Consider the following 27,345-nt stretch of genomic DNA (forward strand, 5'->3'; position numbering starts at 1 on the left):
TGAACAGTGTTCTAACATAACCACATACTAAATTGCAGCTAGAAAATGTAGTAAAATAATAGAATATTTCTCTAAAAAAAAGGTTCTGAAAAGAAGGGTTAGGAAGCTTTGAATTTTGGCTGAGAAACGTGTCCCCTTCATCTTTTTATATATAATTAAATATCAGCTGTAATTACAGTCTTAAAGACTGTAATTGCAATCTGGTCTCTAATGCTCTATGAGAGAAAGCATGTTAATTTAGATTATTTCCCCATTGAAACAATGTAATAAAAGCACTGAATTTGACTTCTGTTTTCCTGCAACCACACTTAAAAATGTCCAATTCGTGCACTTGGATTAAGTGCTGATCATTATGATAAAACAACAGTTTAAGCAATACTTTCTTTTTCCAAATTAAAGTCTTTTCTTTATGGGGATATTAGTCTTATTACCATCACAGGTGTGTGGTTTTTCCTGTTTGCCATCCCCACTCACTAGATCCATCCTCTGCCCTTCTCTGCTCTGCGCCCCAGCAGGCTCTGAGGCAGGTCTGAGGACTGCATCATCACAAGGCTTTTTTACCCTTGGCATTTGCTGCATTTGGCCAATGGGAGGATCCAAGAGATCAGAGCATGGGAAAAGAGAGAAGTTTGAGTATTTCTTTCTCCTTTTTCCCTGTCAGGCTCTGGTTTTGACAGTAGCTGTGTTCCTGTACCCAAGGCCAGACCTCTTGTTGGGCCACCCCTACTAGCACTCACCCAACCCCCTCTTAAAGTCTATCCATGATAACAGCTTCCCACTGTTGGTGCCTGGTGCCTCACCATCCCTTATGAATTAGTTCCTTTCCTCTTCCTGCCAACACTTCAAATATAACACCTTCCTTTAACCCTCTTCAATCAAACACTGTGAGTATGCCGTCTATGTCTACTGAGATCCTGAAGGATACCATAGGCCAGATGTTTCAGGAAATAAAGTTGAACTATGAACAATGATGAAAAAAGGAGCATTTTAATTACGTACCAATAAAGCAGCACAAATTGGGCCATGGATAATGTAGAGGAGATGGGTATCAGAACTGATCCAGCAGCTAAGGGAAAAAGCAGGGAAATTATGTTGAAGATTTTCATTGTAATTATTTCCAGTTGAAATCAAAAAGAGAGATTATCTTACTTGTCATTGTAATATAAGCTTCTGGCAACAGCATGTATACAAGCAGGAATCAGTGGAAATCCTGTAAATATCAAACAAAAAGAAAATAAATAGGCATCTTTCTTTGTAGATGGAATTCCTAAAATATGTCATGAAATATGAAACTCAGAGATACTCTAGGAGCAAAAATAGCTGGTCACTGTATGCTTCTGACGTAAATATTATCTGTCTACTCATACAGTAAATGTGATGAAGTATTAGGTGTCTGTCTTCAGGCCTGTGTGTGTGTGTACAGTTTCTTCTAATCTGAGCCATTTTGTATCAGTGGACTCCAGACCTAAGTTCATAAATGTGCTGCCTGGGCTCAAAAGCTTAGAAGAAATTCAGCATCCACATATCTTCCGTAAGATGGAACTGGCCAATCAGATGTGGGAATAAGTTGAGACTGACTATGTGAAGAAGAAGAGAAGGAAGAGAGAGATGGCTTACATATCAGAAAGTTTGCATGTTCTTAGCATTCTAAATCAGATCTTTCAAATGTAAAATGAAGGTATATTTTATAAAGGTAACCTGAGTGTACTAATAGCCTCAACACATACATACATATAATTGAGCAAAGATTGGACTCACTTGGCAAATATATATATGACACTTTTATTATCAATAATATCAAACAACCAATAGGAACAACATTTATTTCAGTAAAAAAATATATAGTGTGTGTATACATACCTCTATATATCTATTATCTGACTGGATTAATAGGTAGATAGATGGATAGCTAGATAGATAAGTATCATTTCAGTTATGTTTCTGGAAACTAGTCCTTTTGAATTCATGTACAATGAATTCATTTTCAGCATTTTATGTTTTGCATTATTCCAGTTATTTTTTAAAAATATGCTAGAAGTGTATTATTTTTTGCTTTGTGAATAATATCATGTCAGGAGATTGTGTGGAAAAAGCAGATTTTTTTGGCTGTCTTTATTCAGTTACTGTTCCTTCTACTCTTAAAGTAAAATAACAATTTTTTTTAAACAATCATTTTTAGAATGGAACTTCAAAGCTGGTTAAGCCCAATGCCCTCATTTGGCACATGAGGAAAAAGGAGATTCAGAATAGCTCCCTAATTTATGATTCTAGTTCTATTGTTTTAGTCACTACATATTTGGCCAAAATATACACTGGAATATTAAATAGAAAAAAATTGTATTATTAATTGACCTGTGGTTACCGAAAACAGTGAGTCAGTGGTACTTTAAATATTTTAATTTACAGCAATGAGCAAAGGTTAATCACTTGATATTGTTTAAAAAATGATTAATAATAAGAATATTTTTATTACAAAGGAACTCTGCATCCTCCAAAAGCTTTCTTAAAAGATGAGTCAGTAGATATGCATGATGGCACTTACCCCAGCCAAGAAAATAATACCACATCAAGTGCTGCTTCTCCGCAAACACAGCCACCACAATAAGTGTGTGTAGGTAAATGCCTTCACAAAGCATCCAAAAGTAGTTACAGCCCATCAGGTAAAGATGTATGAATTGGAACACTTTACAGCTAACCTATGAGGAAAAAAGATATATAGATTAGATAGATATAGATATATAGATATATGTATGTATATATGTGTGTGTATATATATATATATGTTTTGGCTGTGCCATGTGGCTTGGGGGATCTTAGGTCCCCGACCAGGGATTGAACCTGGGCCCTGGCAGTGGAAGCACGGAGTCCTAACCACTGGACCCCCAGGGAATTCCCAGAAAGCAATCAATATTTAGTTGTTTATAAATGTACGTGTAAAGCAATATTCTAGTTTAGCTTAGTTATACAGAAACACAGAATTTTCTCTCCTCTACACAAAATCTTTCCCACTAATGATTCAGATTTATAAAAGCCAGTCTTCATCCCCATCTAATGGTGCCTCTAAAGTATTTAGCCACTGACTTCAGAGATTTAAAATGATACACCTCCCAGGAAATGTGTGAATGCCAAATTTACTACATTTAGTGGATGTGTATTTTCTTAATATTGTTTTAGTTATTGTGTAATTACAAGTATCAAAGTTTTGCACATGAATGAATTTACATCTATTTTAACCATGTCATCATGAACTCCTCGATTGTTGCATTCTGCTGGAAAAATCTTAATAATTATCTTAATAATTTTAAAAGCAGTTCATGAAAAGTGCCAAATACTTAGGAAGTCTTGCATATCGTGTGCTACCAGCGCAGATACTTATTAAATAATAATCTAATGAGCCCATTCTTTGTTTTATTTAAATACGGGGTTTGAGGGTTTCACGTAGGTAAAAAAAAAAAAAGTTATGGTTTTCCTTCCTCTTTTCCTGAGGTCTCACTTTCTCAAAGAGACAGGAAGAGAGAGGTTTAAATATTGGGTAAAGAAAATACAAAGGAGTAAAAGAGATATTTACCCCTTAACAAGGGGAATAAATTTAAAGCTCTCCAATTAACTCCCATCAGCTCCAGTTTCCAGACTGGAACTCAAATATTTACTGGCAATTATCACTGTTTTTGAAATAAATATCTTTTTCACTAAAAGGAAAACTGGAAATTAAATGCACTAGAAAATAAATATTGTATTATCATAGAATAGTAGTAATAACATTGGCATATAAGTTAGCTTAAAAATATTTTAATATGTATTGTTTTATGTAATCCCTGAGATAATTCTGTGAGGCATGATTTATCACTAGCCACATACTTTATAGATAAAAAAACTGAGTACTGGAGAAGTTAAATGATTTGCTAATTCATACAACATCAATCAAAGCTACATCCTGAACAAAATTTTGTTTTCTCGACCATACGTAATGCCTTCTGACTGAGAATATTTATAAAACTATTCTTTTATTAAATACATCTGCAGAATGCATGATATTAAATTTTAAATATTGTACATTGATGTCAAACATTATATTAAAAAGTTCTCTCAAAAATAAAGCTGAGTTATTTAACTATGTTATATAGAAATGATAGGCTTCAGCTTCAAAATTTTATCTGTATAGTTTTTAGATACATATATCTAATTGGGCTTCCAACTCCTGATTTCATTAAAAATTTAATCTATAAATTATTATGATAAAAAGAACTTAAAGCATGCTTTAGAAAAATATTTTTATGATGGCATTGGCAATATAAACAGACAATAAATTTTCCAAGAATACATTAAAAGTAACTATACTACATTTTGCAATTTATGTGATAAACAGAATGCCCTAGTATATAGATGTAAGATTTAGAGTCTCTTTCTCTGAAGCTTCATGACAAAACTCCGACTTTCCTTGCTCTAGAGAAATGCACTCTAAAATGGCAGGATATTCGCCAATTTTTTATATTGCTAATTATATCCCAGTGTTTCCTCACCCAGTGACTTTAGAGTGGAACATATACAAGATTAAGCATCCGGATGCACATGTGCAAACAACGCAGGGAATTTTAGAATTTTGGAAATTACCCTAAAAACACACATAAAACACATATGAGAGTATCGTTTATTGAACAATTAAGTGAAAATTCCTTCCCTTCCCTGATTTCAGTAACCAGAACTTAATCTTTTATAATCTTAACCTTAATCTTTTATATAAATCTATTTTATATATCATATATACACACCCTTCCCAAATCTACATCCAAAACTGTAGTATAGATACTACAAATATAAAAGCAGGCAATTAAAAAGTCTCAAATATATGCTTGCTATTTATGCAGATATTTTAATTTAAATATAGCTTACATATGCAGATAACTTGCATAAAATATATAAAATTGTATTGTAAATGTCAGGTTATATTTTTAAAATATAGCTTTTGTATTGTGATAGTCTCTGTGCTTATTTTTGTGTATCTTTTTATATTTATCCTAAAACCTGTGCTTCCAAAGGGATTGTAAGGGAACAATTTACAAATGTTTGCTGAGACAGTTAGGATTTGGTAGAGCACTTGAAAAATTTTATGTTGATAAAGTTCAATATTATATAGGCATAAGTCATTTTCCCTAGTTTTATTAACTCTTTAAAGTCAGCCTGATACCAAACATATAATTTAAATTAAGTTTTCCATTTTCATGTGCTGCCTTTCTCTAACTGCACAGTTAGTTGCTTTGCTTGATTTTTTAAAAATTTGATTGAGGAAATGTTATGTCCCACCAGCAGTAAGACTCTAACCATAAATGAGGTGAAGACATTTAACATATGTAGGTAACTGAAACAAAGAAATTATTCTTCCTTTTGTTATTCAATATTTATAACTTGGGGAATATTGAGATATATTTACCTTTCTAAATTGGAATATAGCTACATATACATACTCTTTATATGTCAGACATAAAATGTACATATATTAGTACTTAATTACACACATATACATGTATCTACCCCTGCCCCCCACCTCTCGTATTTCTTCCCCACTAACCCCTTGAACCTAAACTTCATTTTACTTACAGGATTTGTGGCCACTAAGGGCTGGTTGTTGGCCACTGCAGTGAGATGAATGATTATTACAATAGAGTTACAAACGAAAGAGAAGAACAAATTTTTGTGCAAGGTAATTCTTTGGCAACTTAGGCTCCTGAAAGGCAAGAGAAACCAAAGTGTGCTGACATCATAAAATGTTTCCACATTTTGTATTAATAATCATTCAAATAAGATACATTCACAATTCATAGCAGCTGCTCCAAATTTGGAAGAATTATTTTTTCTCCCCAAGATTCACTCATGATAAAATTTTAATTGGGGAAAATCTATAATTCCTTAAAGCATAGAGACACATGAGTTGCTTCCATACAGGTAAACATATATAAGGAAGGGAAATTTGTCTGTACAAGGCCTCTGCATAAATTTCTTCCCTTAATCTCTCATCATGATTAATATTCTAATTCATTCTGAAGATGTAGAAACTGAAATTCAGTGAAAATAGATAATTGATCAAAAAATCATGCAGCTAATTAATTTGAAAACTTTGGATTTGTCATCAGATTCTCACATAGATAATGATCTTTTCATTATACCACATAGGCTGTTCTATTTATATAGCCTGTTTATGGTTATTTATGGTTGTTCTATTTATATAGCTCCTATGTGGTAGTGGTAATTATGTAGGCCAATCATGAGAAAAATAACATTGTATTTAGAAGAAATAAGTTGATAAAAATATAGATTTAGCAACCAATGAGGTTTGCTCAGCTTCACTGAATTTTTTTCCAATTGGCCCAGCCATGCATAAGATATAAAAATATTACCTCCTTTTACTGAAGGTCCTCATGTGTAAAACAAAATTTTAAAACTGCTTAAATGGAGTTCATATAGAAATAGATTTCAGGAGCAGATGTCATTCGTGACAAGTAATGCTGGTCTTCAGATTGAATCCACATCTGCTCTACAAGACTGTATATGACTGCCTTACCCATGATCAAAGACCAACTCAAGTACTACCTCTTCTAGGAAGCATTAGTCAATGGCTTATTATGGGTAAAGTTTTAAAATAATATAAAGGAATCCATTTGAAACTGAATACTTAATATCAAAACAAAACATATATGTAGGAAGACATGAGGAATCATTTCATTACAAAGAATTAAAAGCTCATTTTGGGTTTTACACAGTTATACAATTAATATGGTCAACCTAGATAATCTGCCCTATATAACTCAAACCAATAACTTCTACTTTGGAAACTTTGAGATTTTAACCTAGTTTTATCACTATATCACCTTATTCTAAATAGACTATGTGCCCAGGATATTATAGTTAGGCTGGGATGCCAAGGTTTTCTATATTTAAAATGCAAAGTTTGGGCTATATTGTCTCTGAAATTTCTTGCAACTAAAGGTCTGTGATCCTGTATATGATCCTGTATTTTAAAGGATATGAAAGTGAATCCAATCCAAATCAAAATTTATGGAATTTCAATACATGCCTTTTACAGAAGTAGATGCTATCAGGGAAACTTCTTTGAAAGGCTTCATGAACAAGACAGCCCTCAGATCAATCATTGTGTGTGAGACAGTCATATACCAACAATTGTGAAGTCCAGATGGAGTCCATCAAAATAGAAACAGCTGAGAGTTGCTAGTATTTTCATATTAGAGAGTCTTTAACGTGATTTAACTTTGCAGTGCATGACAGTAGTGAGAAGCAGGCAGGGATCAAGGAACAGTATAAAAATGATACTCTATAGAGAAGAAAAATCTTTGAAAGTTTTTGAATTAAGGAGTATCATGAGTTCTGCTCTTCAACTGAAGTCAACATTGAGGCAAAGATGGCTCTATTTTTGATAAAATGCCACAGCAGTGACATGAGTGCTTGTGTTTACTGAGAGTGAAGAGAATTAATGAATATGAGAGGTCTAATAAAAAATACTCTTTTCAAATCATTTATACATATTATGTGTAGTTTATTTCTTGTAATTTATCACTCTTCTGTGTTGAAAATTATGAACACATAAAATTTGTCAACATGGTCTTATTTTAAAATGCCTGTCTTGGGCTTACCCTTGGGCCAACTATTGTTTAGGGAAAAACTGCTTATCCATGCAATTATAAAGCACCCATGCCCTTTTTTAGTAACAGAATTTAGATAACTCAGCTACCATCACGGGAAAAAAAAATAAAATGTTTTCCTTAACTGGGTTGTTTTGCCCTCTTCTGCTGAACACACTTATATCCAGGTCCATTGGTTAAGACATATATACATAAACAAAATTTCAATTTTTCAAATTATGACCAAAAGACTAGGAGGGTTTGCTTACAGAGCAAGTCAGAAATATTTGTAGAGTAAATTGTAATGCAGGAAAACAAACATTGAAGAAGGCTTTCAAAAATAGCAATTCATTATAGAAGTAAGAGCTGAAAGATATGATCTGAGGAACATAAAACAAACAGCATTTATATAATAACCGTTGATATTTATAATATTCACATGTGAAAAGATTGAAAATACCTAAAATAAAATGCCAACTAGTTAGTTGAAAAACCAGTTTAATTTTCCTTGTGTTCATTTAAACTTCCTTCTCTTCTCTATGATAGTCTGTATTTCTGTTCCTCTGAGAATTCCCTCTTTTCTAATGACTGTGCTCCCACCTCAATCTGGCTTGAAAGTTAAAGACTTAAAAATGAGCTGCTGGATGTAGAGAATGGACTTGAGGACACGGGGAGGGGGAAGGGTAAGCTGGGACGAAGTGAGAGAGTAGCATTGACATATATACACTACCAAATGTAAAATAGATAGCATATATGTACACGTATAGCTGATTCACTTTATATAGCAGAAACTAACACACCATTGTAAAGCAATTATACTCCAATAAAGATGTTAAAAAAAGAAAATGAGCCGCTGGTATCTGTTCTCTTCTAAAGATGTAATTATTGTGACTACAGTCACCAAAACAATGGTTTCTTATTCTCTTACTATGTGATAAAAGAATATACCATATTTCCCTCTTTTAGACCCAAACAATGCCATATTATGGGCAAAATTTTGAAATGATAGAGTGAAATTCTATGGTAAATGAATTTTTGAATACCAAAACCAAACAAATACTTAAGAGGACACAATAAATCATTTCAATAGACACATGAAGCTTATTTTGAGTGTTATACAAAATTATCCAAGTAGTATGGTCAACATAGATAATCTACCATATATGACTCAAACCATATACTTCTGCACTAGGAACCCTGATATCCTGTTTAGCTGTCTATATCGTTGTAACATACTGAACCATTGCCAAATCATTTCAGTTTGTGTTGTGTAAAATAAGTCCTACTCTCTACAATACTAGACTATAGTTTTGGTTTCTTCGATTTTTTTTCCTCCAGGTTCTGTGTAACTTAAATGTAGACAAATGCCATCTGACATGTTTTTTCTCAATGTCTAGTGGTAAAAATGGTTCATATTTTTCTAGTGATGAGTATTGTTTTCTTTTAAACATATTCATTAATACGTATAAGTACATTAAGCCAAATAAAATCAACTTGAAAATGAAAACCAAAATATGTACTTGGTAAACACACTGGTTTGCTTAAATGAAATACTAAAATATTTTGCTATTTTTTCTAATGTTAATCTGCAACCAATTTAACCTATCCTAAATTCTTTAATGTGATTATTTATTCAAAATATTTTAAAAAATTGTTTTATAGGCTTATAGAATGTTTTACAAAAATCTCTGTCTGCTTTCTTTAAATGTTATCCTAGCATAACCATAGATTAGAAAATGTGGTTTGTGGGTCTGGATTGTTTCCATTTCATATTCTCTACATATAATTTAGAACACTATTTCAATATGCAATTTTGACAAGCAGAGTAATAGAGGCAGTTGGCATAAGTGTGGCAGCAAAATCATTACATTCCATGTGTAATGTAACCATGCCTTTCAATTCTCTTTTTGTGCCACCTACTGAAAGTGTGATTTTGGACAAGTTATTTAAAAACTCTAATCCTCAGTTTCAGTTTCCTTTTCTGTAATATAGGGATAACAATAGTACTTCATAGGATTGGCTGGAAGGTTAAATGAGTTAAATCATGTCTAATGCTAAGCGTAATATCTAACCTATAGTGAACATTCCAAGTTAACTATTATTTTTAACATAGTTTTCATGCGGCTAATTTTAATGAAATTCTCTAACGGTTTTCTCTCACAAATAATAAAATAGTATCAAGGTTCATGTCAGTAATATAAAACTGCCCATGTTTTAAGTAATGCAATGATACATTGTCATCTTTTTGTTACAAAACACAAGAATTCAGCATCAGAAAGATAATTTCCATGTGATGAAGGGCAATAGATCAAGCAACCTAAATTATCTTCCCAAGGAGTTGTCTGCAAATTTCCACTTTCCTTATCATGCTGATGCCAGGTATTATGCTGCTCCATATTCAAAATTCTGCCACAGTATAGACAAAATACTTGCCTTTGATTCCCATTTGGTTTTGACATGAGGTCGAAATTTCCAAATTACTTTCCTCAGTACTAATCCTGAGCAAAACTAGTCATGGAAGGAGGAAATACAAGCAATAAAAGAATAGCCCACTCTACAGTGTACTACTTCCTTATGCTAGTTTATCTAATTTAATTTCCAAATGCTCAGCTTTTTCCACAAGAAAACACAAATCATGTATCCGAAAGGAAAGCCTGTGCCAATAGGAACACTGCCAAAAACAACAGGCAGAAAGCAATAAATGTATTAAAAGAATAAGCAGTATGGCTATCTTTTGTCTACTGGCAATGGAACTTTGAGTTGATGGAATCACCTGGTTATGTGACACAAAGTAGACATAACCTCTAGCATTAGCTCTCTTTTGGAGGCTGCTGGTGATCCATTCAGCCAGATTAGAAAGAGTCCAAGAGTGTTTCAACCAAGGTGCTCAGTCAAGTCCTGCTAGAGAGGAAATGGTTGCCCTTCCTCTATCATGCTCTCTCCTCCACTGCCCATGCCTTTCAAAGTTGCTCATTTAATATTACATATAAATACAGGCTGCATAAGGAAGAGACCTGCTCATTTTATGTGGCCAAATGGTTTGCTCTCATGTGTGAATTGCCCCAGTGCAAGTGTGCTTCTTGGTCTCCTAATGGGCAGAAAACTAGAGAAGAATAGTCTGGCTTTCTGAATGCCTGTGATTCACCGAAAAACAACCCTTTTAGAGATAAAATTCATAATAATAGCATACACCATGATATTGAGGCTTTACAATATCCCAGGTGCAGAGATAAGTACTCCACATTCATTATCTCATTTAACAACCCCTTGAAATATCATTATCCTTTAATAAAATTGAGGTAAGCTGCTCCAGGTCACAATCCTATTAAGTGATCTTTTGAATTTGAATGTTTAAGTTTTTAATAAAGTATCAATAATAAGGCTTTTGTCTCCTTTAATATTCATTTAGTCACTTATAACTATTTTTGATGCATAATAATATATTGTTCACTGTTTCTAGATACTGGGGAAACAGTTGTGAACAACACAGAGCAAGATCCTGATCTCATGTTACTCATGAGACAGTGGAGGGTAAATAGACACATATATTACATAAAGTAATTCTACATAGTGTTATATGCTTTTTAGAAGTTAAAATAGAATTAGGAGATAGGCAAAGACTGTGGCAAGAGTGAGGGGAATACTCCAGATAGAACTGAAACAGGAGAAGATAGGGAAGGAAAGCATTTCAAGCAGAGACAGCATCCTGTGTCGAACATTTTTTTTAAAAGTTAAAGCTTAAGGTTTTTGAGGGGCAAGAAGGACAGACAATGTGAATAAAGCATAAGGCAAAACTCTACACTGTTTTTTTTTTCCATACCTAATGAGGAAAATTAAATTCAAAGAACATAACTGACTAAATGACTTTTTGATTCTGCAGCTCTTACTCTTATGTTACATCTTAATGTTCCATCAGCAAATGTTAGCAATGTAATATCCAGTTATTCTTGGGTTTCGTTTTTCCTAACTACTAAAAAGATGCTACAGTTGGGAGGGTTTACTTTGCTTTGCTTTCTCCTCATATATAGTCATATCAGTGGGTATGGTCTAGGAAAATATACAATGTCTGCAAGAGTAGGAAACCAGGTTGCAAAACATATTATGATTTGGGGAAGAAAGATGTTATATTATTTGTGTTATCTATTTCAAATTACAAAATTTTAATCCATTCTAATAACTGTATAGTTTTTACACCAAGCAGCGGATCATTAGCATTCTTAAAATAATTTGTCATTTTGTTCCCATGAAAATTCAGTTATGCTTAAATAGTACTTACTTAAATATACGTTATAAATACACTTATAAAGAAGTTGCATATTTATTAGAAAAATCAACATAAATATGTAATCTTTAACATTTAGTTATAGTTTAAATAATAAATTTACTCTTTAAAATAAGTCCAAATTCTTTAATTCAGTTATATTTCCATACTTGGGACTCTTCTCCATAAACCGGTACTAGCAATTACATTATAGAGGAACTGGATTTTCTTAGAGTAAACCCATTACTTCTTGTACCAGTTTGTCCTGATTTAAATCTGATACTCTAATGTGGAAATGCAATGCTTTTATTATATAATTACAGTGGACATATTTAAAAAGCTTTCCAACCAAGACTCACATTCCTGAATAGGTATGCTTTCAGCTCTCATCACGTTCATTTGAGAGGAAAGGATGTTTCAGTACATTGATTAAATTCATTAATTTGGAAGTAGACTCAGTGAGTATGCCCTAATAAAACATTATATGAAAAACTATAACTAACAATATCCAGTGTTAAGCTGAACGAAGTCTAGAATACATACAATAGAATAGAATGTATCTCAGAACTGTAGTGCACAACAGACTTACAATGAATACACTCTTACAAGAGTGGAGAAAGCAAAGGTGGTCCTGGGTAGGCACTCAGAGGTATGTTATTCAAGGATCGCTACATGACTATTTCTGAACTCAGCCATTGTCAGACTTCTGACAGTGCAGATTTGCCAGGTTTTAAACAACTTATTTAAGTGATAGCTCTGATTTGCAAATACAGGGACATCAGAACATGATTTGTAGATAAGACTCTCTATTCTCTGTTTCAATGTAGGATTTCTTTAAATAGTTAGCTTTATTTGAAACCAATTTAAAGATTGACTCATGAACAGTTTTCAGGAGAATAGTTATAGCTTAAAGAAGAAAGCCATACTTGTTCTAATTCAAGAGATATATGAAGAAACTGGAAATGAGAGAAAGGTTCACAATATTGATTGAATATTTTCAAATATGATTTTAAAAAAAGAAAGGTGAGAATTTGTGTCACTTGTCCTGAAAAGCAGAAATATAAGCATTAAAGGATCATTTTATTAAGTTGAGAAATAGATTTTTTGCTGAATTTTATTCAGGACTACCGAGAAATATCATCTTCTATATAGTTGTAAATATGCAACTTGGCTTTAAAATTATTTAGAATCACTGTCTGAAATGTCAGCAAAATTAAGATGGTTTAAAAAAAAAGAACTACCTTCTTCCCCATGCAAGTTACGTGTGCTCTTTTATGTGCAAGAATATGGAGCCTTTTGTCTGGGTTGAAAGTAAGAGCAAGATTTGCTATGCTCTCAGATTTTAAGCAGTAATTAAAATATAATTTATAATTAATTCTGGTAAAGCTTATTTATTTTTTTTATCTAAAGGGTTCTGCTTTGTTTTTCCAAGAATCATTATGAGTAAGAGTCATTGCCTCTTAGGGCTTGGCAAATCCCAAATTTCTGTCTCTCTCTCTTCCCCTCCCTTTCTGTTCCCTTTCTTTTTATCTCCCACTCTCTTTCCTTAATTGGCTCTAATATAAAACTGAAGTAGATCTGGTAAGTAGTGTTTCGTGTTCTCTTCTTCTAATTTAAAGCATGGATGAGTAGTAGACTTTTCTTTTCTCTCTCTAAATAAAAAATAACAAACAGTACCCTAAATCAACTTTTTGTATGCTCTTGGTTTTTATTAGGATGGATCAGTGACCCTCACTCAATTAACATATGAAAAAAAATAGTTGCCTCTACCCTAGACTAAGCAAGAATGACTGCAGTATGAGAAACTGGGTTCAGAAGCAGAAAGGAGATATTGATAGATTTTTGTACACACAATGATTTTATGTGAAACATCAGCTCTCCTAGGAATTGATTCCAGGTTAGTTGGAAGAAAGCTAAGATTTCTATTGCTCCTGACTATACGAACGTGCTTCATTAACCATTCAGTTAAGCATTTTCTGAGATGGCCTTGGTCTTCTTCGGATCTAGCTGCAGGGTATCCTATGTTATTTTACACAGTTGCTTCTACTGGTTAGAATTGTAAAGAGTCTTACTCTAATGTCTTTCTTTGTTGATGGAGACAGCCAAGGCCAGACAAACTCAAGGGACTTGTCCAAGGTCACAGATAAGTCATGGGAAAGTCTGTCCTAGAAATAAGTTTCCAAGTCAGTTCATGTCTTCATTCCTTAAAAATGTATTAAGTGCCTACTATGCACAAGGTTATGTGCTAAGCCCTGGAATGTGTAAAGAAACAAAGCAGTGATGATTCCTGCTCTCATGGAGCTAAATTTGTGCTGTTCTTTCCATTATTTCCTGTTTTAGCGGATAGTTGTTTTGGGTTGATAGTGGCTTTTCCTATTTTAGTAGATAGTTCTGGGAGTATATATTAAAAGTGCCTTAAAATCAAAGACTACAAATTCAAGTACTGAGTAAGCTATGTGGTATCTTGTGGGCATTAAAAAAGTTTTATTATCTTTGACTAATTTACTTAACCTCAATTTTTTCCTGATATAATTATACTACTACTTTGGTTTATAAAATTTTTCATTCATTGTATACTTATTTTTCTTATAATGTGAACGTTATAACAATTTCTTTAAAAATGTGGTACACATAAAACTAGAAACTGTGTTCTTTAATTATGTTTTAAAAGAGCCCACTGTTAATTATGTTTTAAAAGAGCCCACTGTTAAAATATGCCAGTCAGGGCTAAATATTTATATAAAATCTTTTAATGGGCTAGTAAGAAAGAGCAAGAGTGACAACTATGCCAATAATAGTGTTTTCCAAACGAGACTCTCCACTTAACAATGCATATATATCATCTCAGCTATGATATAGATACTAATAGAATCTGCATTTTAAAGATGTGAAATTGAGGATTAGAGAATGAAAGAAGCTGCTCGATACTATGCAGCAAGTAGCTGACGAAGGTGGAATCTAAGAGATGTGCCTGTTTAGAGAACATACTCTTAACTACTCACCTGTAGTGAAGGCTGTCTAACACATAAAAAAGTGTTTAGAATAGTATACCTGGGCCTAACTTGACCCAGGTTTCTCGTAAAGCCTGAGAATGTATAATAAAAAAGAAAAATTAATTTGAAGCTTTGCTTCTTTCTGGTCAAATTCTCCATTTTTAAAAGATAACTAAAGTCAAATAAAATTACTAAGCCAAACAGAAAGTACATAGATGGAGAGGAACCCTAGATAACTTAGTTAACTACTTAGAATATAAGTAAAATTAGGTGTTGAACTAGATAATCTCTTCAGTTTTCATGGCTTACAGTTTCTATCTGTTGAAATTCTACCCTCTTTATTCAACACTCATTTCAGTGAGATTATCACCTCAAGAATCTTCCAATTCTATGAGTCAAAATGAGTCTTTCTTTCCTCTGTCTTCCCATAGCTCTTTGTAGCTCCACAGCAATTTTGGGGGCTTTTGTTGTTGTTATTGCTTATTTTGTATTACTATTTTTTTTTTTTTTTTACGGTTCGCGGGCCTCTCACTGTTGTGGCCTCTCCCGTTGTGGAGCACAGGCTCCGGATGCGCAGGCCCAGCGGCCATGGCTCACCGGCCCAGCCGCTCCGCGGCATGTGGGATCTTCCCGGACCGGGGCACGAACCCGTGTCCCCTGCATTGGCAGGCGGACTCTCAACCACTGCGCCACCAGGGAAGCCCTGTATTACTATTTATATAGGGATAATGTTAGATGACTAAGTAAGTGTAGTCTATGTGCCTACATGATTGATATTGTCTAAAGACAAAATTAGTACCTTTTACTGTATATTGAAAGTTTGCTGCATGCCAGGTACTGTGTGTGTCTTCTCTGCCCAGTATTTTAAACGTTAGGACTCATTATAAAGAAACAGGCTAACTGAAAAACAGAAATCAGGATAAGTCCATACTATTAGTAAGTGGTGATGGCAAGATTTGCATATATCCCATGTTTTTAATTACTGTATTACACTATCCATTAAAATTAACTTGTGCCTGAAATCAAGTGTATATCTATCATGCTAACTCACCATTAAAGCTTTTTTATAGTTCACTATAGAAAATGAATAGTTAATTGTAGTTTCAGAATAAACTCTAAAAATAAACAATGCAACTAGGTAAAAACCTTAATTTTTCTTTTATGTAGAGGCCAAGAACCAATTTCCATATATTGGCAAGATATTTATTTGTTTTAATGAGGTTTTGCCTATGTAGCATGTCAGAAATCTTTTTTCTAAAGCATTGAAATTTTTAGTAATTAATATATATATATACATTTTATATATATATTGCATATAGTATTCTTGATTTAAAAAAAATAAAACCTGTTTTTCTGAAAAAAAAAGGTCTATCAATATGTTGAACATGAAGACGATGTTTGGGGCAACATGAAATTTTTAGCGTCTCTTTTTAAAATGAGAAATGGGTCTGCAGATTATATCTTTAAAGCTAAAGTACTTAGCATGTATATACACAATTTCAGTTTTTTGAAAAGTGTTTTTCTACAGAGAAAATAAATTAATTCTGAAGTTTAAAATTTTAACCCTTCAGTTTAAAATTACTTGTACTGGTTGAATAGCATTTGCTCTTTAAAATATAATATATGTAAATGCAGATATAAAAATATTGAACCAGATTTTCTTTCAATTCCTAATCAATAATAAACGTAGTTTACCTGTGTAGATTGCTTTCAGCCTGCAAAATACTTTCACAAATGCTAACTTTGCTGATATTGAAATTATATATTTTGTTTTAAAAAAATTAACTCTTTCATTCTAATCTTCTTTCCTAAATTATAGACTTGGGCTTGAAAGTAGCATTACAGATTATTAGGTGCAGCTATGAACCCAGTATAGAAATCACCTATTTCAAAATTCCTGCTAGGTTGACACCTAATATCTGAAAATCTTGGGTGACAGAAAGGTCAGTTGGTCAACAGATGGTTCAGTCTATTTTGTTTGCCTGTTAGCGTTTTTTATTGTTTTTAACTGAGCCAACTATTTTTTCTCTCTGTGTTATTATACAAACTCTATTCCCATTTTAGTCTTTCAGATTATTGAAGTCATCTGCTGTTCCCTGTTTATTTTGTTGTTTGGCTTAACATTTTTGGTACCTTCACTCCCTGATCAGCAGATATTATTTTCTTTAATTTCTTCATTGTCCTGATAAGTCAGTTCTATGACATCCTCTTTTCCTCTTACAAAGTCAGTCCATAGTAGACAGAGTAAATGACTGGTCTAATTAGAGCTTTGAAACTGGATACTTTGCATTTATGTATAGTCTGGCTTGCAATATTGTTTTCCCTTGGCAGTCCCACTATTGCCTCATTAGTACACAGCAAGCATTTGCTCGGTTAAATCATGGCTTTTTCATAAAGAAACTGTTAATTTTACATTTGGTTTTATGGAGTTAGTTTAGAACTTTATTTATATCCTTAAATTTCAAACTTGATTGGGGCCATAGGACTTGGAATTCTAGGACACCCTTTGTCGTCTTTTTAAATACTGATTTTGGCATGCAATATAATTGCTATATTTAACTTTGTGTTCTTCAGAAATTTAATGTGTCTAAATATTTTGGCTTATTACATGCAAAATAAAAATAGATCATTTAATCTGAAGGGTCTCAGCTGTATTAGTATTAAATCTGAAGAGATGGTGGGCTCCTAAATGGTAATTAAAAATTTATTCCACATTCAGCACAAACTAGTTGCAGTTTCAGAAATACTACAATAAAAAAATCACAGAGATTTCACTGAGGAAATGATGCTAAGGTTTAGATCTGAAAGATGACTACATTTAACTAGACTAGAGGAGCAGGGAAGAGACTATACAGAATATTCAATTATAGGATACATTAATGACTTTGATTTTATATAAATTATAATAGGAAGTCTAAAATTTTTAAAGTAAGGGATGACAAAATCAGATCTATATTTAATATAAATCTTTGAAAATATTCTGGCTGCGATGTTTAGCATTGAATGAAGATGGTGAAAGTGGACTTACTGAGGCTAGATAAGACTAGGTTGGTGGTGGTGGCAGGAGAGATGAAACAAAATGGATAGATTGGAGGGCTGTTAGGAGGTTTTATCCACATAGTATGAGGAGAGAATGATAGGAAAACTGAGATGGTATCAAAGATTGCTCCTAAGTCTATGGCTTATGCAACTAGATTGCTGGTGGTGTTATTTGTAAAGATGGGTCACTCTGGAAGAAAAACTACTTTGGGTTAAGAGAAGGTAGATAGTATGAATTTGTTTTGAACATGTTGATTTTGAAATACTTCTGAGATGATATATCTCCAGAGCCATAAAAAGATAAATACCCTTTCACCAAGAAATCACAAGTCTGGGAATGTAGCCTAAAAATATAGTGTAAAATATGGGGAGAGTTATGGCTGAAAATGTCTATTGCAGTGTATTTTATTAATAGGAAAAGCTGGAAGCAATGTTAATTTTCAAAAATAGAAGAATGATTTAGTAAGCTTTTGTCAACTAACTAAATGCAATATTAGTTAGCCAATTAAATAGCCAATTAGCCAATTAAATGGTTGTTTTAAAAACTTAGTGACAGGGAAAGAATTATATAATGCTGAGTTGTAAAAATAGTTAAAATAATTTGTACATTACAAATAAAACTGAGTAAATACAAATGAGTATGAAATAAAACTGGAAAAATAAATGAAATTGCCCAATAGTGTATTAGAATTATAGGTGTATATATTTCTTTATTTAAAAATTTATTTTAAAAAATTAAATTGTTCTCAATTTTTAAAAATATTGCAAATTTAAGTGCAGTTCTCAAGACTAGTTTGTTTTTAATTAATGGTTGCATTCTTTTTACTGAGGTTAGAAATATTAAAACATAACCTTTTCTCCAAGAAGCTTTTTAAGATGGTCTTAAATAACTCTTATGATTTCTATTGTATGCCTTTAGGGTAGAGGCTGATCTACTTTATACTTAGTCATGGTCATAAAAGTCTCCATGTTAGAAAAAGAATCTTAGCTGATATTAGTTACATTTAAATTAATCTTCTCTGTGTTTGTATGTGTGGTAAAATGTAATTTTAATGAACTCAGAATCTGAGTTCTAGAGTACTGCATAGATTTTAGGGAATTACTTGTATCATTTAGTTCTAAGATCCAAGAGAGTCATTTTTTCAAATTTAGATACGTTCATTTTTAAATTGTAAAGATTTTGTTTTCAGCAATAAAGAAGAAAAAAGAACTATATCTTTCTTAAATTTATACTAAGTGAGATTTTGAAATTTTAATTTTATTTTGTGTTTTTAAATGTACTAAATAAAATATTAACTGAGTTTTAGTGCCATATTTTACCAATAAGCTTGTTATCATCAGTAACATTATTTCACTGTCAATTAGCATAAATAATTTATCACTGTAGACCCGAGGACTTTATTTAAAAATTGTCACTTTGGGAAATGGTTTATTTTCCAGTTTTCGATCTATTAGACAGTCATAATGAAGTTTTTCGTACTCCAAAATATTCATTTCAAAAATCTTACATAACCTAAGAGTATATTGAAGAGTAAAGACACGAAGTTTTATTAAACTGTATATAAGCAACTGATATTACATAACTAATTATAAAGGCAGTGACTGAGAATTGACAGTTTGTTTTGAGCAAGAACATTTTGGCAATTTGTTACAAAATATAGTATAGTAAATTTTATTCTTTAAGAAGTATTTTCCATATTTTAGGATAAAAAGTCTCTTCAACTTATTTTGATGCATGTTTTAACACAATTTAGTAAAAAAAAAAGTCACATTTTAAAATGTACTCAAATGTTGAATTAGCTTTATTCAGAGTGGAATATTTTTAGTCGGTTTCTAATGGTGCCTCGATAATGTTATAAATCAAAAGTGCCATTTAAATTCCCCAAAGTAATAGTTAGGGAGTATGGGACCTACATGTACAGATTGCTATATTTAAAATGGATAACCAACAAGGACCTACTGTATAGCACAGGGAACTCTGCTCAATGTTATGTGGCAGCCTGAACGGGAGGGGAGTTTGGGGGAGAATGGATACATGTATATGCATGGCTGAGTTGCTTTGCTGTGCATCTGAAATTATCACAACATTGTTAAGTGACTGTATCCAATATAAAACAAAAAGGTTTTTAAAAATTCCCCAAAGTAACTGGTATTGAAGATTCTTAAGAAAGTGCAAGTTTCCAAAAACAGCAATTATGATGCAATCTCTAGATCACATGATTTTGATCCCATGAAAAATAATCATTGGTTGGTTCATATATTATTTCATGTACTTTGAATATTTGATGAACTGTGGGCTAAAAGCTGGTGCTCCAGTTACAAATGAGCCTAACATCTAGGTGTCTAATAATTTCTGGATTTGGATTATTTTGATGTGCAGCTACTACTTTAGTTGGTTCTGAAGCTGCTAATGTTCCAAGATAATTGTTGAAGAAGGAGAAGGAGGAGGGGCGGGGGAGAGGGAGGAGGAGGGAAGAGGGAAGAAGAAGAGGAGGAAGGAGAGGAAGAGAGAGACAATGGCAGTGACACTGGTGATGAAGATACAATAAAATATAGCTACTTTCTCTTTACACTGAATTCTTTAATTACTGGTGGTGATCAAAATCATGAAGACCATGTTAATGCATAAGATAATTATGCAGTTTTAGAATTTAGTTTCCTGTCAATTAAAAAAAATCACAGTTGATAGGTTGAATCAAGAAATTGGAGGAAGGCAGATAAATTGGGAATTTGGGATTAACAGATAACACTATTATATATATGAAATAGACAAACAGCAAGGTCCTACTGTATAGCACAGGGAACTGTATTCAATATTTCATAATAACCTATAATGGACAAGAATCTGAAAAAGAATATATATATATGTGTATATATATATATATATATATATACACACATAACTGAATCACTTTGCTTTATACCTAAAACACGGTAAATCAACTATATTTCAATTAAAAAAAAAGAAATTGGAGCTGACTCTCCCTCCACCCTAAAAAAGAATAAACTTCAAGTAAATTTCAAAATATAATTTAAAAACTATTTTAAAAATGACGCCCCCAAACCAGAAAAATTAACCTAACCATAATATATTGAAATTATTATTTTTAATAATATATATGAAATGTCATTGCTATTTTTTGCACAAAATTCCAGTTCTTATAATGTACCATGTATACTGATACTAAAATTGACCAAGAAGTTGAAAATTTAATTAGGAAGGCCTATAATATTTGGCAGTTTCCAAAGCAAATAAGGATAGGTTTACATATTCATTATGGCTCCCTTTTTACTGCATGACTTCATTCTTATATGCATACTCATTTTGTAAAGTTAGGCTTCAGATATTTTATCAATCTCCTGATTCTCTACATTTTATAAAGTCAAGATAAAGTCAACATACTTCTAATTATTTTAAACATTCAATTTATTTTAAACATTATAAATCATCTATATTTCATAAATTTTATCAGCACATGAATAAACATGCACATGATACTGCATTCACCAAAGATAATCAGTAAGTTAAAAAAAAATTTTACATGTACTTACTTGAAATAAAAGAATATACCAAGTGAGATAAGCAGTGATGCAATAGATAATCCATGTCCAATTATAGTCAGATAAAACAAATTCAGTGCAGTCTGTAATTTGTATGGATAAAAAAAAAATTAAGGCTCATATCAATACTATAATTCTACATGTGTATAAGCTCAAAATCAATAAAATAACTTATATTTTTAAAAACATGTGATCTGATAGCCTTACCATTTAGTTTTCAAGCCAATGAGTATTAGAATACATCTGGAATGAAGAATATCTATGAAAATTTATCAGGTGATATCAAAATTTATAAATTGCTCTTTTTATTTAAGAAATTAGGAGTCACATATTAAACATATGAAGAAATAAATTTCTTGATTTACGTTGTATAATATATGAAAACCAACATTTATCATTTTGGAGGGCATTGACAATTTTCACTCTATCAGTTTGTGCACCTTAAATCAATGATTTTTGTTTGTTTCTTTAGACTTAAATGCCAGATAAGGCTTTCTTTCCTAACTGCGTTTTTTTTTTTCGTTTGACAAATTTGAGCCTCCAAAACAAGTCTCAGAACAGTAATTTACAGGCGCCTCTGATCTGTACAAATAAACTTTTTATCTTGGCTTTGACTTTTTCTCTGATTTTTGTCTTTATTCTATTGTAACTTACCATTTTATTGTGTATTTTTATAATTCTCTTCAAACCCTTCTTTGAGTAAGCAAAGAATACATGATTTATAATTACGATAGCTGGCAGTTATCAAATGCTTACTATAGGCTTGTTAGTTTTCTAAATATTTTCCTTGTATTAAGTCAATTCTTATGAAAACCTTGTGGATGGGTTTAGTATCCTCACTTTACACAGGAGGGGACTGAGGCAGAGAGAGGTTACAGCTTGCCCAAGGTCACAGCTGGTAAGGAGCAGAAACAGGAAGTCAGAAATCAGAACTCAGCTTTAATCACTGTGACAAACTGCTTCAATATACACACACGTGCAAATATATGCAGGCACTTTGTATCGAAGCTTTATTGTTGAGACAAACTGTGACTAACCTTGACTTTAATGTATGATGTTAAAAGTGGGAATGCCAGTGAGGGTGACCTAATAGCCAGTCAGAATGAAAGCCTTCTGCTGAGGGAACGGTGTAAACCCCGCTGGGCTTATTTTGTTTACTTGAGCACAATTCCTGACCGTAATTCTAGGAATTCCACCACAGTTGAAAATTTTCTTTTTTCTTACATTTTTAAAGTATGTTTAATTTGGAAAATTCTGAACTTCAATACTGAGACACTGAATTACCTAGCAGGATTGCTTCCTCGGTGTAATGACCAAATCAATAATTATTTCTACGAAGATATTTTTGTTCATTGTTTTTATGATGAAAAGGCTTTACAATGGAATGAACACTAGCTAAATTTTCTCCAATATTGTATCAGCAACTAACTTTTAAAATAGTGTAAATTAAATCTGAATTTATAATTATTACTTACCTTCACTTTCTCATGGGTGTTAACATTACATTGGGTATAATTTGTCCATGTTCTGTTGCTTGCTGGATGTCTAAACCAGTTTCCATCTTGATCACAGATTTTTGTAACTTTTTCTTTAAAATTAAAAAGGAAACAGTAATTTAGTTAACCTAGGGTTTATTAAATAGATGTCAAGGATATTTGTATATGAATTTCTGCTTTTACCTGAAGGATCAAAGTCCTGAAAGTAATCTGGGCAGTGCTGCATTGATTCTGTTCCGGCAGCAACATCATTCCAGCACAGCCATCCATCCCAGGTTCTGTTGCAATAAATGCCTTAAGGGGAGAGTAGAAATTAGGGCTTACTAACTCTCTCTAGTTATATAGAAAGACATAAATAATGGTAGACTCACACTGACATGGAATAAAGACTGTCTACTGAAAATGAAGACATCATATAAAATCTTTATAACAATTACTTGGATTATTCACAAAGTAATGATTAGAATAACTGTTAAATTAAATTTAGAAATTTCTAAAAAATTATGAGGTTTAGCTTTAATTCTAATTCTCAAATGTAGCTATTTATTTAATAAATCACATGGTCTTTGCTGGTTTTCTTAACCATAAAGTAGTGGTTAATTAGTGTCCCTATGCTTGAAATTCAAAAGCTATGGGAAATTGAAAATATGTTTTATTTTAGAAACTGTATTCTTAGGGCAAGTTGTAGTATTTTCTGAAGTGAACAGACGAACATTCCAATATTTCCTGTTTCACGACATTAACCCTGACACATACTTATTTAGGTCCCTCCACCAAATTCTAGCTCTTACTTTCCTTCCTTTTCTTTTCAAATGAAGTAGAGCGTTTAATCTCTCATTCTTTTCTTACCAACATTAAGACAAAGAACCTCTTACATGAAAAAGTGTAAAGTTTTTTAAAGACATAGAGAAATAAAATGACCAAAATGTTCCAAAGTTATAAGTCTGTAATCAAAGAGAGTAATTTTCTGCCTTGTTAGGTAAGCACACATAGATAGAAACTTGAATGTTGCATGAGATGTTTATTATTATTAACAGATTTGTACAGCAATCTCAGAATCAATCTAGGCTTCACGGAAGTAGAAAAAGTTCTAGTGGCCTGAAAATCTAAATAATTCTAGTTAAAAAAAAAAAAGCCTCAGATAGTCTGTTTTCCCTCCTGAGATTTTCAAACTCATATAAATAGCTTGCATCCACATATTACTAAATAAAGTGCATTTTGTGGCCTATCAGAGAAAAATTTCCTGATACCATTTTAGAAAGCCTCACAAACAAGTCCTTATACTGCTCCAAAAGATTCCGCAACACTGGCTGCATGATAGATTGCCAGGTCTAGAATTTTTCCAACTGTGTTGTATGGCATTTGAGTGAGACATGAGTAGGTATTCCATTAAAAAATTATGTAATCAAATAGATTTGGAGAACACAAAGTTAAAATAAACATTTCTTTATAACAAGATTTTCTAGAGTATTTAAAATTACAAAGTGTATTATGACTCTCCAAGAGGAAGATTATTATGCAGTGATCTTGAACTTATTTTATCACAAAATTATTTTATTATAAAACCCTCATAAATGTATTCCTATTGTTAAACAATTAGATTTGAAGCTAGCTTTCACACATATCTAGATGATTTGGAAGGTGTTAATTCAATAATTTTAAACCAATAACACTTAGTTTTTTGGGGGGTTTTTTGCGGTACGCGGGCCTCTCACTGTTGTGGCCTCTCCTGTTGCGGAGCACAGGCTCCAGACGCGCAGGCCCAGCGAGCATGGCTCACAGACCTAGCCGCTCCGCGGCCTGTGGGATCTTCCTGGACCGGGGCACGAACCTGTGTCCCCTGCATCGGCAGGCGGACTCTCAACCACTGCGCCACCAGAGAAGCCCAACACTTAGATTTTAATGGAATAAAGTGAGAAGCCAGATCAGTTAACAAAGAATTTGTATACAAATTTTAATTACTTGATAATTCAATCCCTATTGAGCTAATATCAGATAGTTTGTCATTGTCTGGCATATTTTAAAGACATGTTTTAACTGGATATATATTGTAATAAAAATATTTGGGCAGATATATCTAACTACTTCTCCGAAGATGAACAAATTGTATTGTTCAGTTAGATTAAGGTTTCAAGAGTTGACCAATGTGGAAAAATTGCTTTTTTTCTCTTTCTCACAAGCAAGTTCATTTTGACAGTTACAAATACTAATAATAACCTACTTTTAACATTTCATGTATATAACAAACATTGTATTTTATACTATCAAATATTTTCCCCCAAAGTTAAATTCTTTGTTTCCACTGATGGTTTAAAGATTTAAAAATATCTAAAATCTTCACATTTTGCTTTGTTTCACTATGAGTGTTGCATTTTACGTTTTGAACATAACTCTGCCTTTAGGGTTGCCAGGTAAAATACAGGACTTGTTTTTGCTTTTGCTAAATTTGGCAACTCTACTTGTCCTTCTCAGAATTGAAGCATATATACGGCAATTAGTAGGCCCTCAATAAATGTTTCAAAAATACCTTAAAAATATCTTAATGGAAACAGAAGCTCTTGGATTTCATTAGCTTTGCTACCAAATGTATCACACAAAGTATGTTATGTGCAAAAAAAAAAATTAGTTGTCATTTTATTAAGCTATTATCAAGGAGCTTTTGCAAAAAAAGACGTACAAATCACATAAACTGAAGATCAACTGTCACTGATTTAATCCAAGACACATACTTATTTGATATTTTAAATATCTTTATACCATAAAAAATGTTACTAAAAATATCCCTGTCACATTTTTATTAGAATTTTTTAAAACAGGCAAGATAATTGCATCGTGAAATGTTCTTCATAAGTAAATAATTAAAACTGCACATATACCAGAAAAACTAGCAATTAACCCATTTTTAAGAATGGACCTAAGGGACCCGTAATAATGTAATGAGGTAGTTTTCTTTCAAAAATATGTTAAATGCATTTAAAATTAGTCATGTTTACCTTCTGTTTGTTGAACAGGGTCTTGCATAATTTTTTGGTAACATTCATATTGAGCCGTCATGATTTTATTTCTAGTAACACCCAACTGAATTAAGTCACCAGGGTTCTCTTCTGATTCTGCTATGACAAGAATCTAAGGGATTAAAGAAAATAAAACTTCAGAATTGTGAGAATGTCTGTGAGAAGCAGTCTGTCACATTGAAAAACAGTAAGTGCAGTGATGTACTGCAGGGTCATCAGGCTCTGGGGGGAAATTCCTGATTTGTAGTGTTTACCAGTTTCCGTGGTGTAAATATCCCTACTATGTCCAATTTCAAACCACCACCAAGAGTTGCCAATGGCCCCAGTGAGCAGCATAGTCCACAGTTCCCTCTCAGAAGACTGTGGGAGCCAGCTCCAGGCCATGTATCTGGAATGCAGACAGCTGTATTCAAAATTCACCTCTATTTTTTGACCTGGGAGTGTAGACAAGATATTTAACCACCCCCTCTACCACTACCAAAACTTCTGCTTTCTTATTGTAAAATGGGATAAAATAGTATCAAGATAACAGAGGGGAAGTATCTGGCACATGGTAAATGCTTAAAATTGTTGCCATTTTTATAATTACATTTGGATAATCAAAATAATGACAAGTTCATTTATGATGTTGGTAAACAGAATTTTTATTGTATGCACATCAATAAAGGTTTTAGGCAAGGTATATATTCTTCCACTTTAGTAGCTTTATTTTAAGCTTCACTTATACTTTAATTTCTACATGACTTTTTTTCCTGTTTTGTAGCATGAAGCCTGTATAAACCTCTCTTCAACCTTATTTCTTCTTTGCTTTTGCATAATTCCTATTAATTATTTTCCATAAACAGTTATCTTTCTATTCCTATTTTGTTTCCTTATTTTTGATTTTCTATTCTCTAGCAGGAAGTTGAATTTAATTTAAATTTAAAATAAATAGTAAAAGTCCCTCAGTATGTGGCACCACCACTCAAGTTTCACCATCACCTCACCACCATTTAATATTAACTTTTTTATTCTTTGGTTGGTTTTAATCTCTTAATAAAGATTTATGCAGCTCTTGTGCTGCACAAGTAATAAATGGAAATTTATAACATCAAGAAAAAATTCTTTCCTCCTGTTCTCAGTTTATAGAATTGCATAAAATCAATATCATTTTTATTCTTCCTTAAAAACTCAAGTTTGCACATTGTCTGAATGAATTCAAGAGAAACGGTCACAATTCCTTAAATTACAATAATCAGATTGGTAATCTGTTACAGAACTACCTACAGGGAACCAACTTTGGCCTTTGCAGCTCATTGGCATGCTCAATGGAGGGTGGGAGCTGAAGAGACAGGAATCCTGTTTCTTGAA

General features: G+C 32.5%; 1 protein-coding gene across 1 annotated transcript in view; it reads right to left on the reverse strand.

Moving 5' to 3' along the window:
• Nucleotides 1-27,345, reverse strand: part of CALCRL (calcitonin receptor like receptor) — a 40,210-nt gene that overhangs the window by 11,797 nt on the left and 1,068 nt on the right. The window contains exons 2-9 of the mRNA XM_065880453.1: nucleotides 25,975-26,107; nucleotides 23,165-23,275; nucleotides 22,961-23,073; nucleotides 21,477-21,568; nucleotides 5,596-5,722; nucleotides 2,543-2,696; nucleotides 1,150-1,210; nucleotides 1,000-1,066 (exon numbers count right to left, since the gene is read on the reverse strand). Of these exons, the coding sequence (XP_065736525.1) occupies nucleotides 1,000-1,066; nucleotides 1,150-1,210; nucleotides 2,543-2,696; nucleotides 5,596-5,722; nucleotides 21,477-21,568; nucleotides 22,961-23,073; nucleotides 23,165-23,275; nucleotides 25,975-26,107 (858 nt within the window). The remainder of the gene's footprint in view (nucleotides 1-999; nucleotides 1,067-1,149; nucleotides 1,211-2,542; nucleotides 2,697-5,595; nucleotides 5,723-21,476; nucleotides 21,569-22,960; nucleotides 23,074-23,164; nucleotides 23,276-25,974; nucleotides 26,108-27,345) is intronic.

Source organism: Phocoena phocoena, chromosome 7 (genome assembly GCF_963924675.1).
Source record: "Phocoena phocoena chromosome 7, mPhoPho1.1, whole genome shotgun sequence".
Classification (NCBI taxonomy): Eukaryota; Metazoa; Chordata; class Mammalia; order Artiodactyla; family Phocoenidae; genus Phocoena; species Phocoena phocoena.